This window comes from Gouania willdenowi, chromosome 13 (genome assembly GCF_900634775.1).
Source record: "Gouania willdenowi chromosome 13, fGouWil2.1, whole genome shotgun sequence".
NCBI lineage: Eukaryota > Metazoa > Chordata > Actinopteri > Blenniiformes > Gobiesocidae > Gouania > Gouania willdenowi.
The window spans coordinates 17,068,406-17,082,307 of NC_041056.1; the positions used below are offsets into that span (position 1 = coordinate 17,068,406).

Here is a 13,902-nt window from a genome sequence, read left to right on the forward strand (position 1 = left end):
CCACCATGTAACTATACTGCTTTCCAGTCAATCCACTGTCACTGTCACCTTACCTTAGCTGCCTCCTAAATCATTCAGGGAGCCATTGAAAGGTTTTCATTCTAGCCGGCTCACTTCTTATTCTGGAGCTCTTGACCAACGGGGAAAGGGTTGAGAGACTCAAACCACAGAATCGGATCTTGGATGAAACAATCCATTTAGTTTTTTTGTTCTAACAATCTGACCTTTTCTTTAATGGAATTACAATGTTAAAAAGGTGCAGAAGGCTTCAATTTGAGCCACTGGGCTGGTTGTTGGCATTAGTGCTACTGACTCCTGCTCATGGACACAACATCAGTCAAGAGAATCAGATGAGGTCTTCCTGTCAGCCAGGTAGGCTTTTTTGACTGTAAGTTGTGGATTTTGTAATACTGATAACACAATATATAGGTAATATTAATCATTCCAAATGATGCATGAAAGACATCTGCATTTTAAATGTATGTATCAGGATTCTACTGCCCTATTCGGAGCTTCTCCTCGGTGCCATGTCCCAAGGGAACCTATGGTCCAACTGCTGGGGCTGTATCCTTAAACAGCTGTCTGAAGTGTCCTGCTCATCACCACTGCCCTCGACCAGGCTTACACACCCCTCTTCCCTGTGGCCCTGTGGCTCAACAGCCTCTGTCAGGCCAGGAGACTTGCACATGTCCCAGAGAGGGGCAGCATTTTCAGGTATGGCTCTCCTGGTAAGAAGCACGTGTGTTTACACCCCAGTTTTTTATCTGGATTCTCTCTGTCCAGACAGCAGATGTTGGTTTTCAATGCTGCTTCTCAGTGATTTTCATTTTTATTTTTGATTGAGACTTTTGAATTGATCTGATTTTCTTTTGATCGAATAAAATGCAGGGCGTAGTCCGTGTTTATTTTTGTGTGTATAGATTTAGAAGATTTAGAAGCTCAGTTATTGTTACTACTTCCGGCAGCTGAGCTGGCAGCAGCAAAAGAGCAAAGCTGAGCACACAGAGAAAATTATTTACTAAACACAAACTTTTTCTTCTGAGAAAGGACACGGTACTTCATTTCACATATAACTATAATTTACCATCTGACTCTGGCTCTTTTTTCTTTGTGAGCTCTATTGGAAAGCTAAGTAGCAAGCTAACTAGCTACAAGTAGCAAGCTAACTAGCTACAAGTAGCAAGCTAACTAGCTACAAGTAGCAAGCTAACTAGCAGAAGAATGGCTCTTTCCACAACAGAATACTGCAGCCTTCTCCAAAAGATTACTAAACTGGAGACTACAGAGCGAGGAATACAAGTGTAGCAAAAGCAATAGTGAGACTGTCCTATGGGCTAGATTTAGCTTAAACACTATCGTTATTTGTTTAACTTAGACAGTCATAAAAAGATGACAATGCCACCCCAAAATGGGGAACTAAGTACAAACGTGATGGCACACAGGTAGGTTTTACCAAAGAGGCCAAAGATACACTGTTCCAAAATGACAGCTTTATTACAATGACATAATAGGAATAATTTACACATTTATTTATATTATAAAACAGTTAAACAGTATTTTGTTTGTATTAAATCCCTTTCTCTTTTCAACACACATACACACAGTCTCACATACACAGTCTCACACACACACCAACAGGGCAGACTAGGAGACTGAGGTCAAGCTGGAGGGAGGGGGAGAAAACCAAAAAATGGGGTAAACATCACACAAATCACTACACACACAACCAAGAAAACGAGTGCACTGCAAATATAGACAGAGATTACCACCAACATCAACAGAGAGAACCATCAGTTTCTGTAACAACAATACAAAGAACACATTAAAACACTATCAAGGTGAGGCTCAGAGCCCCGTAGCTCTCAACTATCCTGCCAAAATCCCAGTAAGCTGGATGCAGTGTGACAGTTTTGTTTTCAAAGCCGCAAAAACAACTGTGCCAGCCGGCAGCTGAGTTGTATATGCCCAGCTAAGCCCAGACCCAGCGGGCGGAAAATGGCTCGAAGCAGGCTACACCATAGCAGCACACACAGGCAGCTTTAAGCCGGGCAAAACGGCAGCATCACTTAAACCTGTGGCGTCAACGTAAAAATACGAAGTGGCACAGGCAGCGGCACCGTTAATCATCATTGGAGCAACATGGGTCCCAAAGAGGCATGACACCAGCTTTACATAGTAACCATCCATACTGCTAACCGGTGTTGAACGAACAAGGAAGTAAACGCCAGAAGACGGGCACCAAGCAAGAGGTCAAAGGGAGCACAGCATAGGAGGAGGTCACTTTTATGGAGTGGCCAATGAGTGCTCTGACCCATATGACCACACAAGTAAACATAGAGGTTAATGGACACTGTGGATATGGGGGATCCTGTTTCCGTTGATAAGCCAACAGGTGTGAGTCCTCCCTGGAATAATCTCAGAGCTAAGCCTAAGAGAAAGTCATATCCACTTTAAAGGCTAACGGGTCGAGCAAATCGCCCTGATATCAGTAATGAGACGGACTGGCCTGCACTCCCTTCTCAGACCGCAGCCTTGACTTCAACTCCCTTGTCTGCCCAGACACAAAAGTGGACATTTGTTAAAGGCAGGAGTATCACCAAATCACTAACCCAGTTCCATGTAGAACTGGGTTAGTGATTTGCCCCACTGCTGAATGACCTAGGATCCTGCTCTAATGAGGGCAACACACAACCTTCTGGAACTGTGAGGACAGAAAGCGCTTCAGGAAAATAAAAGCTGCATGGTAAGCCAAAGCAACAACCTCACACACCGAAGGTAATGACAGTATTTGACCTGGCTGACAAAATCTTGCGTATTGTGGCAGATTACCCACATTTGAAAAATGTAGAGATTAATTTTTGATTAAATGATTTAGCCAAGGATGAGTCTGAGGTGTTAAAGCAGGAGTTCACCCATCTGCTAAAAACTGTGAGCTGTTTGCAGCCTAAAGTGTTCATCAGTGGCCCGATACCTACAGTCCGCAAAGTAAGATTAGCTCTTTTTAATGTTAGAACTCTTGTTAACAAATCACTGTTATTGATATTATTTTGACACATCACTTGGACTTTTTCCTTCCTACTTCTCAATGAAAGTGCACCACAAGACTTCATGTATTTCTTGCAGGAAAGGTGGTGGAGTTGCTGCCATCTTTAAAAAAAAGGAGCGAAGTTATTTTGTCAGCATTGGAAACTTTGAATCTGACAGATTGCCAATGTCCTTTAGGACAAATTTTACAGAACTGTAAGGTTGATTATCAGAGCTACGCAGATGACACACTACTATATCTATCACTGAACCCAGATGACTATGGTCCCATAGAGGTGTTGTGTGACTGCTTAGAAAAAGTAAACTGCTGGATGAGCAAAAACTTCCCTCAACTAAATCATGACAAGATGGAGGTGATTGTCCTTGGTAACAAGGAAAAGATTACAGCTGTCAGCAAGTATCTTGAGTCTCGATCTTTAAAAGCAAAAGACCAAGTCAAAAACCTTGGTGTTCTGATTGACTCAGATCTTACATTTAGCAGTCAGATCAAATCTATCACAAAAACAGCCTTCTACCACCTAAAGAACATCTCCAGAGTGAAAGGTTTAATGACTCAGAAAGATCAGGAGAAACTGGTCCATGCTTTTATATCCAGCAGACTGAACTATTGTAATGGTCTTCTGACAGGAATCCCCCAAAAGAGCATCAGACAGCTACAGCTGGTTCAGAACGCTGCAGCTCGGGTCTTAACCAGAACAAAGAGGTCAGAACACATTACTCCAGTTTTAAAGTCTTTAAACTGGCTCCCAGGCAGCCCCAGAATAGACTTTAAAGTTCTGCTGCTGGTGTATACTGTAAATCTGTGAATGGGTTTGGTCCAGAATACATCAGTGAGATGTTAGTCAGGTATGAACCCAGCAAGTCTCTCAGATCTATGGACACAGGTCAGATAGTGGAGCCCAGAGCTCACAGTAAACATAGTGATGCTGCGTTTAGTTGTTATGCTGCAAAGAAGTGGAACAAACTTCCACCAGAGCTGGTCAGCATCCAATGTGAAGATTTTTAAATCAAAGTTGAAGGTACTCTTTTTCTCTACTGGGTATGATTGAGAGGAAGATTTTTGGTCATGTTGTTGTTGATGTAATGTGTTTGTTGATGATTTTAAATGTTTTTTGCTGCTGATTTTAAATGTTTTTTGCTGCTGATTTTAATGTCCTTATTGATTTTAAGCTGTTGAATGTTTTCTGTTGCACTTTTTGATCATGTAAAGCACATTGAGTTGCCTTGTGTATGAAATGCGCTATACAAATACATTTGCCTTGCCTTGCCTTGTTATTTTGAAACCTTCGAGGAAACAATCTGGAGAACTGATCTTCGAGTTTTGCAAAGATCGTGTTTCCCAACAGCAGTGTTGAGTTTCCAGGCTTGCTGCAGCATTCTTCGGTGTTAATGTCTTCACTCATCATCTCATAAAAGGAGTTAGATTTCTACCTGCTGAACTTTGCGTTGAGGTGTATGGGAGAACCAATGTTGATTTATGATAAGATAGAAAAAAGAGGAAGGAAAGCTCACCTCCAAATTTTGGTTTAGTAATTAGTGACTAATTTGATATTACGTAACAGTGACTACAGCATAACCTTTTGCCTACTGCCTTTGCTACAGATAAGTGTGGGACAGTGCCACTGTATCTTGGGATATCAGCCTTCCCATAATGGACACTATTGCATCCAAAAACTGTACCAGGTGTGCAAGGACAAAAGAATTCGCAACCAGAATGGAGACTGTCTGGACAAACACCAGTGGTCCCTCCTCTGCAGACAGCAGGTGAGGCCTCGTGCATTGGGACGACATGAGTGCATGCATAACAACAAGGGCAAAGGTGAAGAAGTGTTTGATTAGTTGGAGTTATATTGCCAGTTGCTGCAACCTGAGATTAGTCAAGGAAGCAGTGTCGGAGTCTTTTGTATTAATCAATCATTATCTGACATTTAACAATTTGGAAGAAATAATAATGCATTGGATTTTTATAGCGCCTTATTTTGGTCACTCAAAGCACTTTACATAGCATTATTCTTTCACTCCACTCTTAGGTTGGTAAGCTAAGCCACATCTGCCCTGGGGCTGACTGACAGAAGTCAGGCTGCCATAGTGCGCCATCGGCTCATCCGACCACCACCAACACTCACACCACATTCATACAACGCAATGTGGGTAAAGTGCCTTGGCCAAGGACACAACAACAATGACTTGGCAAGAGCGGGATTTGAACACCCAATTTATTGGACGACCCACTCTACCACTGAGTCACGGTCACCCCAAGGAAAATCAATAGAAACATTGTGCTAAGGTGCTGGTGCCACAGTCAACTATGAGGTCCAAGTTGTCTGAAATGCAGTGAAATCCTAGAATTTAGCAATCAGAAACTTTTTTCATAAGCTTTGCACACAAGAACAAGAGCACCCAGTGAGTGCAAACCTCCATCAAGTGCCAAATATCCTTTTTGCCAGACATTGGCAGATTTCTGGATCAGTGATCCTGATCATGGTACCATGGTCATTCACACTTTAAAGAGTAACTAAACCCCAAACCCACTTTTTTCTGCTGAATACATATTGATTTGGGAATTAAGTAGCGCTGTTGATTGATCCTAGTCCAACCTTTAACATTTTAGTAAAAAAATTTTTTTTTTTTGCGTATTTTGTTGTAAAATGTAAGAGTGACTGCCCTTTAAGAATTGAACCTCGGCTATTACAATTGATTTTTGCTACTGGCTGGTAACAGATTATGTGACGTCATTGGACCATCGTTGTTTGCCCCGCCCCTCCTATAAAAGCTGGGAGGAGGGTTTTCTGCTCTCTCAGCCCTCAGTGAGCATTGATTGACAGCTACATGCGGACTGTACTCAGCTGCGATGATATTTGTGAATCTGTGCTTCTATAAAGAGCTGATTCTGGTCTAAACAGAGGGTTCATCAAATCGTCTAATCTGCTCCATAGTCTTGCCATAGTCTTGGCATTTTTAAGTCCCCCCCCTAGTGGCAGGTCAGCAAAAACCTGGGGGTTTAGTTACACTTTAAAGGCATGTAAGAAATGTATATCCTCATTATTAACAATATAGTAGGTCCACATGTATGGGCACCCCAATTTTTTTCAAAAAAATCAAGATGTGCAATTTAATCCAATCCAATCCAGATTAAACTTGGTGGGGTACTTGGATACTTGAGTCACATTTCATAAGATATTAATTTTTGAACTTTCACCAATGATAAAAATAGGGATTTATTTTTTGTTTTTGAAACTGACCCAGTATCAGTATATTGACCCGGATCCTCTAAATGGAATCTTCCATGGCATGAAATCTATTGTTGGTTAGAATTTTGTGAAAATCCTTTAAGTACTTTCAATGTCCTCTAACAAATAAATAAATACATGCCAGATATAATAACACCTCTTTAATGGAGCTATAAATGGTTCAATATGGACAAACAGGAGAATCATCTGGCACAGCTTTGGGGTTTAAGGCAACCCTGCAAAAACTACTGTCCAACCACCCCTCTCCAGCCAAGATTTTAGTTCTTCTCAACATTTTCTCTAGCAGTCATTATCTTGTCACTCCCCTTTCTTGGCATTGGGCATAGCTTCTTTCTTCCCCTGTTTCTATATGTGCATACACAGTTTACATGACCCAATGTGCTGTGATAACAAATCCTATCTAACATTATAAATCACCAAGTAGAAAAACTTTTTCAATTACTAAACTTGCATCGTGCACTGTTGCCCTTGAAGCTCACAGTGTCTGGAACATTGAGGTATGCGATAAACAAAATCAACCTGTGAACTTCACTTCTAATTCATCACAATATAGCTTTATATACTATCTTTCCACAATATATAAGGTTTTATTGATTAAAAGTGAACAATTGTTGTGTTGATGTAGGATTATTGCTTAATCAGTGGTTTTATTTGATTATGCGATTTACTGCAGATGTTACAATAGACTGGTTCTCAGTGATGTGCCGTGAGCACTAGGGTTGGGTAGGCAGGGCGTTCCAAATCGAGACCACCAATGTCAACACCAATGACAATTTCATATGTTTCTGCTGGCAAGTGCTAATTCAATTCAATTCATTTACATTCAACTTTATTTGTATAGCGCAATTTACAACAAAGTCATCTCAATGCTCTTATCAAAATATAAAATTTATAATAAGAAAGAAAAAAACCCCAACAAGATCCAAATGAACAAGCATTTAGCCATCTAACAAAATCAACGTCGTAAAACACCATTAAAGAAACATAAACAATTATTTAATATAGCCTCCATACTCTCCCAAGAAGATATATATCATAACAAGGCAGCGTTGGAAACACAGAGAAAACGACAACAACAACAACAACTCAGAACAGCCTCCACAAAGCCAATCCTATCATTCACTGTAGAAAATACGAACAATTTTCTGACCTTTCCTTTGCTGAAGGTCTGGTAGCTCAGGTGTTGGTCTCCCATCTTTCAAAAGCTGTCGTTTTTTTCCTCAAAAAAAGTTTATTTATCGTCTCTAGCGCTGTCATCCTTCCTGTAGTGTTATCCCGCCCACTAGCTAGAGAACGTAGCAGCAGCAGCCACGTGATATCAATTCACTAATGCACAGTGAACTTAAGTATAGCATTTAACAAAGCGCGGTTACGTCCAAAGGCAGCGTAGAGAGCTGCCTTTTTACGTAAATGGTTGTCATCTTGGGGAACGCAACACATAAAAACAGGCTATGGGAACAGAGGCAGAGCAGCAATGTGCTTTTGAGAAGGGGTGTTACCTCTTCCTCCCTTACAGCGATATGGCTTGTTTTCAAGTTAAATATGTATCAAATGAAATGTACACCAACCATGAAAAATGGCCATTAGCTTGATCAGTACAAACAATAACTGCAACAGCTTTTTAATACAGTAAATCATTTTAGCTGGGACAACATAGTTACAAAAAGGGATTAAAATCAACTTATTAGATACAGATTGAAAGTTTTATTTATTCAGAGACAATCCAAATGAAATCACTGACCAATGTCCATGTTTGTCAATGATAGTTATTTCTTCCTTCTGGATCGATCCTGGCAGTCAGGTTCTAAACCTTCTCCAAAAGCACAGTCAGTGAATACAACCTAGATGTCTTTGCCCTTTCCTCTAATAACCTGACTGTGGCCTTATCAGATACATGTTTACATTAAGACTACTTAATGTTTAACTGAAGACCGCTTTTAGTTCCTGCTAATGACAGCTCTGTAGCTTGTGGGACAGTTTGAGTATTTGCAAGTCTGTATTTTCCTTGAATTAAATATATTCAAAGGAATTTTCTAAAGCAATCTATATTAGATGATGATTTAACTAATATTTTTGCTGTAGGCACATACAGTACAGGAATTACTTCATTAGGAATTCTGAATGCAGAATGCTAAAACAAAAAGGCTAAAATTGGACACACAAAAAAAGGTCCAATATAAACGATGTGAATCAATGTAAATGATGTTTAATGACAACTATTCTTTGATCACCCATTTTACATGTTATACTATGATGCTTTCTATTCAATATATTGTAGTGTATTGCTTTAAAATATGTGACCAGAGAGTTAGAGACCGTTATCTAAAAGTAGAAAATATCAAAGTGAGCAAAAGAATGGAAAAAGTGTCAAATTAATATTTAATTTATTATTGCATTTCTACAGGTTTGTCAAACTTCAGAGGACTACCAGGGGTATGATGGTGAGCTGGGTTTGTGTGTTTGCAAAGAGCCCCCTGGCAGAGCATCATGTGAGGGCCTTTGCAGAGTTCATGGGGCTACTCAGCTGAGGCTGTGGTGCAGATCCAATGGAAGCTTAGAGCTGGAGTGGAGCAATGAAAGCCATGTGAGTACAACATGCTGATAGTTTGATAGATTAGTATGAATAAAGTGTCACGAAGGCTGTCATTAAAGGTGCAGTCCGCAACTCTCAGATCCCTCCCTCCCCGCTGCTCTCTTGCCCTGCCTCCAAACTTTCCAAAGTCCCTCCCTCAGAGGAGCTAACAAGCTATCGTTCGTCCGACAGCAACATCACAGTAATATAACATGCACTGTTACAAGCATATTACTGCAGTGCTTCTCTCTCTCAATGTGCACACACCTCAGCAGCAGCAACAACTCAGTGTTGCTTACAGCAGCCTCCGTGTGGCTGCTGCGCGCACATGAACATATGCACTACAGAGTTCCAGTGTAACAATTACAAATCAAACATAATGTAAATCAAGCAGTAGTAATTAGCTTTTAAACAGAAAAGTCACCAATTCCATCTTCTACTCCTCCAGACCATACACTGTAAAAAAGACGACACTCTCGCTCTGGAAAAGGGGCATGGCCTGTGAGCAACAGCTGTCAGACAGTCCATCAAACACAATCCTGGCTCTGATTGGTTCTTTTTGCTCGGTCGCAGTGCATTCTGGCAATCTGCCAAAGGCTGCAGGAGCAGCAGAGGGGACTCAATGAGTCTGTTTTTTTCACACAAACTACTAGTTTCATGTAAAGCTGTCGTTACATAGTGACAGCTTTAGTAAATATTACAATAAGTCACTTTTGCAGATATGCTAAATTATGACACCTTTCGAGCTATGTTGGCATTTTTTGGGTTAGGTGGAGGGATCTAGTGGGGTTAGGGTTAGGGTTAATTAGTGCACAAGTAGACTTTACAAGTGAAGATAAAGTGTCACTAGTACAAAATCAAAGCATTATACGTTAAAAATGGCACAGTAAAACTCAAAATCAGGCTTTCCATTCACTTTTGAAAATTTTACAACCTATCACGCTGCGGGATTTGGTTAAAATCCCTCCTACTTCATTTGAATTAGGTCTGTTATTTAAACCTAGTCAATCTTTTGGTTCTACTAATACTATCATTACTAGTAGACTAAAAAAAGACTACTAGTACTACAGGTGAGATTTTAAGTGTACTAGTAGTACTCGTAAACAAAAAATTAGTTTTATTAGTAAAGGTTGTTGGCACACTAGTGCGCAAGTACACTTTACTAATAAAGCAAAATTGTCTACTAGTCGTACTACTAGTAGACTTAAAATATGATACAAGTGAAAACTCAAAGTTTTACTGTTTTTACTTGTAATAAAAAGTAAAAAAAAATAAAAAAGGAAGTAGGTGGGGTTATATTCAAATCCAACACCCTGATTGGTTGTGAAATTCACCCTCCTTTGTAGTGTATAACGCTTCCTTGTACTAGTACATTTCCCTCCACTAGTACCAGAACTACTAGTGGCACTTTTGAGTTCATAGTGAACTATACTTGCACACTAGTAAATCAAATGTACAGGTAATCCAAATTTGAGCAATAGTAGAGCTTCACTTATATGATTGATATCACTGATATCAGATCTATGCTAAAATGGCTTAATATAGAAAACCTGCTGCAGATATCATAGACTACTACACATCCATATATACTCTATGTATTGCCCTAACAGTAAAAGCTTGAGTCATTGTCTCCCATTTTATTGTGACCTGCTCTAAATGACAAACACTTTGATGTGTGCAGGTGTCGAGCGTCTCAGGTAGCACGCTGGAAACACTTTTCAAACAGTGGGACTCTCAGGGGAACCTGCAGTGCCCCAGCCAGCAGAACTCCTCACGCCCTATCTACATAGTTCACACATCAGGTAGTGACAAACATTCACACGAGCACAATCATACGCACAAAAGGACGATTTGTCCTGCAATTCATTTTCTTTTCCCTGTCTACCTCCTTATCTCCCCATTTCTCTCTGTCCTTGCTGTGTGACTGTAGATGCTGGTTTCCTTGGTATCCTCAGTGGTCTCCCAAAGGAACTTCAGCAGATGTTTCCTGACACCAAACAGGCAGATAGTCAGAGTTCAGGAGGTTTGTGCTAATATTTTCTTTTTTAAGAAAAAAGACTCAAATAAGAAATGTAACCATTTCTGTCTTTTAGATGAAGGTCGGCGGCAAGACTTAAATAGCATTAAAGACATGGTTCTTAACCCAGTCACGTGCCTCCATCTGGACGATGTTATACTTTTTATCGTTGATACACTTCACTACCCTCAATATGATATGTGAGTGAGAAACATATGTGCATCCTTTCTTACAGTATATCTCTGTTTTGGCCCACTTCCCTAGCGCTGACTTTTTCATGTCTTTCAGAAACAATCTGTACAACACAAACAGTGTCTTTGATTGGGGCACGTTTGAAATACTAAAAGAAGAGCTGAGTCTGTCATGGACGCCCCCAAAGTTTTTTTCAGTGGTTTTTATGCAGCCTGGAGTCTATGTGTTCACACTGAGCAGCCATCAGTACAAACATCTGGTAACTATATACAATACAATGCACACATAAAACAAATTCTGTAAAGGTGAACAGTTACCACTGGAAAAGCTTTACCTCTACATTTTGTTTCATTTGAAATATCAAGAGCTATTCTGTTTCTACTCACATCTTTAGAATTTTTTTTTTTATTATCCTTGCATCTTTAAAGAATAAATTATTAATAAAAAGTTTTCTTTTATTAAAGCCATCATTGCGAGCATTTACCGTTATGTACACTTAACGATCAAACAATGTATGAACTGCTGATGGAAAGAATATTGTGCAAAAGCTTTACATCAAAACAAGGAAGAATATGACGAGCGCATGTCTGATATGAACTAAATGTAGTAAAAATGACCAAATAAAAATAAATACATACATTTAAAGACATTTCTAGTTTTTAACAATATCTTTCTACTGGGTTTTTTTTTATTAAGTCTTTTGGATTGATTTCATTTATTTCACCTGATTATTCAAATGGGGCTAAATTTCTGTTTTGTAAGAGACTGGGGGTGGGGTAGAGTTGTAAGGTAACAGCCTGCCGTAACATTTTCAAGTACAGCAGCAAAGCATAATACACAATTTTCCAATATTTTTGAAAATACACAATACAACATTCAACAGATAAAGTAAAATAAACTTTATAAATAAACAGAAATATGGTCCAACCACAAGAAAAAGATGCCCATCTCACTCAGAGTGCTCTTTATGATGCATTTAAAGTTTAATAGTATATATTAATAGTGTTTTGACTAATTGCTCCAAACATGGTGTGTTAAAACAAAAGCCCAGATGCTGTTTAGATAAGATTAGATAGACTTTATTAATCTCTTGGGAAGGCTACGTCAGGGAAAATATATTTCCAGCAGCATTACAGAAAAGAAAAACAGCAAACAGGGTTGAAATAATATATACATACAGAAATACAGAACATAGAGAATATACAAGAAGAAACTAGAATTTACAGAAATAAATCATAAATAAACAAACAAGGTTGGTGCTACAGATGAAAACTACTGCTCCTCCTCTGTCTATTTGTTTCTATCTATCTGTTTAGTTTTAATTTACACCATGTCTTAGTTCAACTTTTTCCTAACTTAAATAAAGACTAAAAAACTAAATATAATGAGGTTTTACTGCTTGATTTGTTTAACTGTGATTTTCGCTGTCTCGCAGTATGTGCGAGTGATGCCTGAAGGAGCCCAATGTTATGAGCCTGGCCCCTTCTTCCCACCCACCCCTCACCATATGACCAGAATGGGAATCAGTAGGAGACGCGACCTGTTGTTGCGGCCAGACTGGCTAGTGACAGGAGGAATTCTATGTGGAGCTGTGTTCATCCTCTGTCTTTGTGTTACAGTCCTGGTTAGTGTACACAGAAAATTAATCTCAGGGACATATTCAAAATGATTCACACAGTTGGATTTGTCTTTTCTGTAGATCCTGTTTCGTGAATATGGATGGCCGGAAAAGGTGCCAATCCAAGCACAGTATCGGAGGTTGCAACTGTCCTACCTAATGGATGACTACTCGTCTAAAGGTTCAAGAGTGATATTGCTTCAGAAGACCCACCGGAATCAGCAAGCCAGAGTGACACAAGACTCAGTTTGTGCAGGTGAAACCTTGACTCAGACACACATACACACAAACATGTGACCACTCTGCTGCTTCCCTGGCGGCCCGAAGGACAACATATTGCATAACACTCATTTAAACACGCGACACCTGTGCCATACAACAAATACGAACACAATGACACATTATAGAACCTTTGTAGCCTCTTATATAACAGTGACAGGGACCCCAGTGCTGTCATTACTGTTGAAAAGGTTCTTGTTGTCTACGTGGCATCACGTGCATTGAGCAGTGATATAAGCAGAACAGTCCAAATGTCACAAGACTGGGGCAGCCATGTCAAAGGTGAGGCTGTGCACCTTATTATCTAACATGTTCCCAATGACATTCAGCTGATGAGGCAGTTGTGATTTTAAAGGAGGACAATGGTAATCACCCTCCTCTTTGTTAGGTGGGCTCGCACAGGGTATACACAAAATAGACTGATGATGATAAATGAACATAATTTATGTTTGTTTTCCAGAAGTGTCCTCAGAACGTGTAGAATACTGGTACTTGGAAACAAGTTAAATATGTTACCTTTGAACAACTGGAGAATTTAGCTCTTGTTTCACAAAAAAAAGTTGCCAAAGCTCAATTAAATGCAGACCCGCTTTGAGTTTGTCATTTATAAAAATTGGAAAATGTTTGCTTCTTTTTACGACATCTTCGAAGGTCTTAAAAATAACAAGCTCATTTTTATTTGTTTAGAAAAGTAAGGATTTACCCAAAAAAATAAACACTCAAGTAAAGTACAGATACCAGAAAAAACTACTTAAGTACAGTAACAAAGTATTTGTACTTCGTTACTTGTCATCTCTGATATTCCACACCCGTCTCTGTGACTCAACTTTTCACAATGCAATGTGTGAAAAATAATTTCCACCTTTTTCCTTTCATTTTGGAGTAATGCTGTTTGATTCATTGATCGTTGAGTCCTACACTATGATTT

General features: G+C 39.5%; 1 protein-coding gene across 1 annotated transcript in view; it reads left to right on the top strand.

Annotated features, from left to right (window-relative positions):
• Window positions 1-4,780: 4,780 nt before the first annotated feature.
• The window catches only part of LOC114474973 (uncharacterized), a 30,895-nt gene continuing 21,773 nt past the window's right edge, over window positions 4,781-13,902 (top strand). The window contains exons 1-8 of the mRNA XM_028465613.1: window positions 4,781-4,864; window positions 8,701-8,880; window positions 10,550-10,670; window positions 10,799-10,891; window positions 10,962-11,085; window positions 11,174-11,336; window positions 12,513-12,701; window positions 12,777-12,951. Coding sequence (XP_028321414.1) covers window positions 4,835-4,864; window positions 8,701-8,880; window positions 10,550-10,670; window positions 10,799-10,891; window positions 10,962-11,085; window positions 11,174-11,336; window positions 12,513-12,701; window positions 12,777-12,951 — 1,075 coding nt within the window. The 5' untranslated portion in view covers window positions 4,781-4,834. The remainder of the gene's footprint in view (window positions 4,865-8,700; window positions 8,881-10,549; window positions 10,671-10,798; window positions 10,892-10,961; window positions 11,086-11,173; window positions 11,337-12,512; window positions 12,702-12,776; window positions 12,952-13,902) is intronic.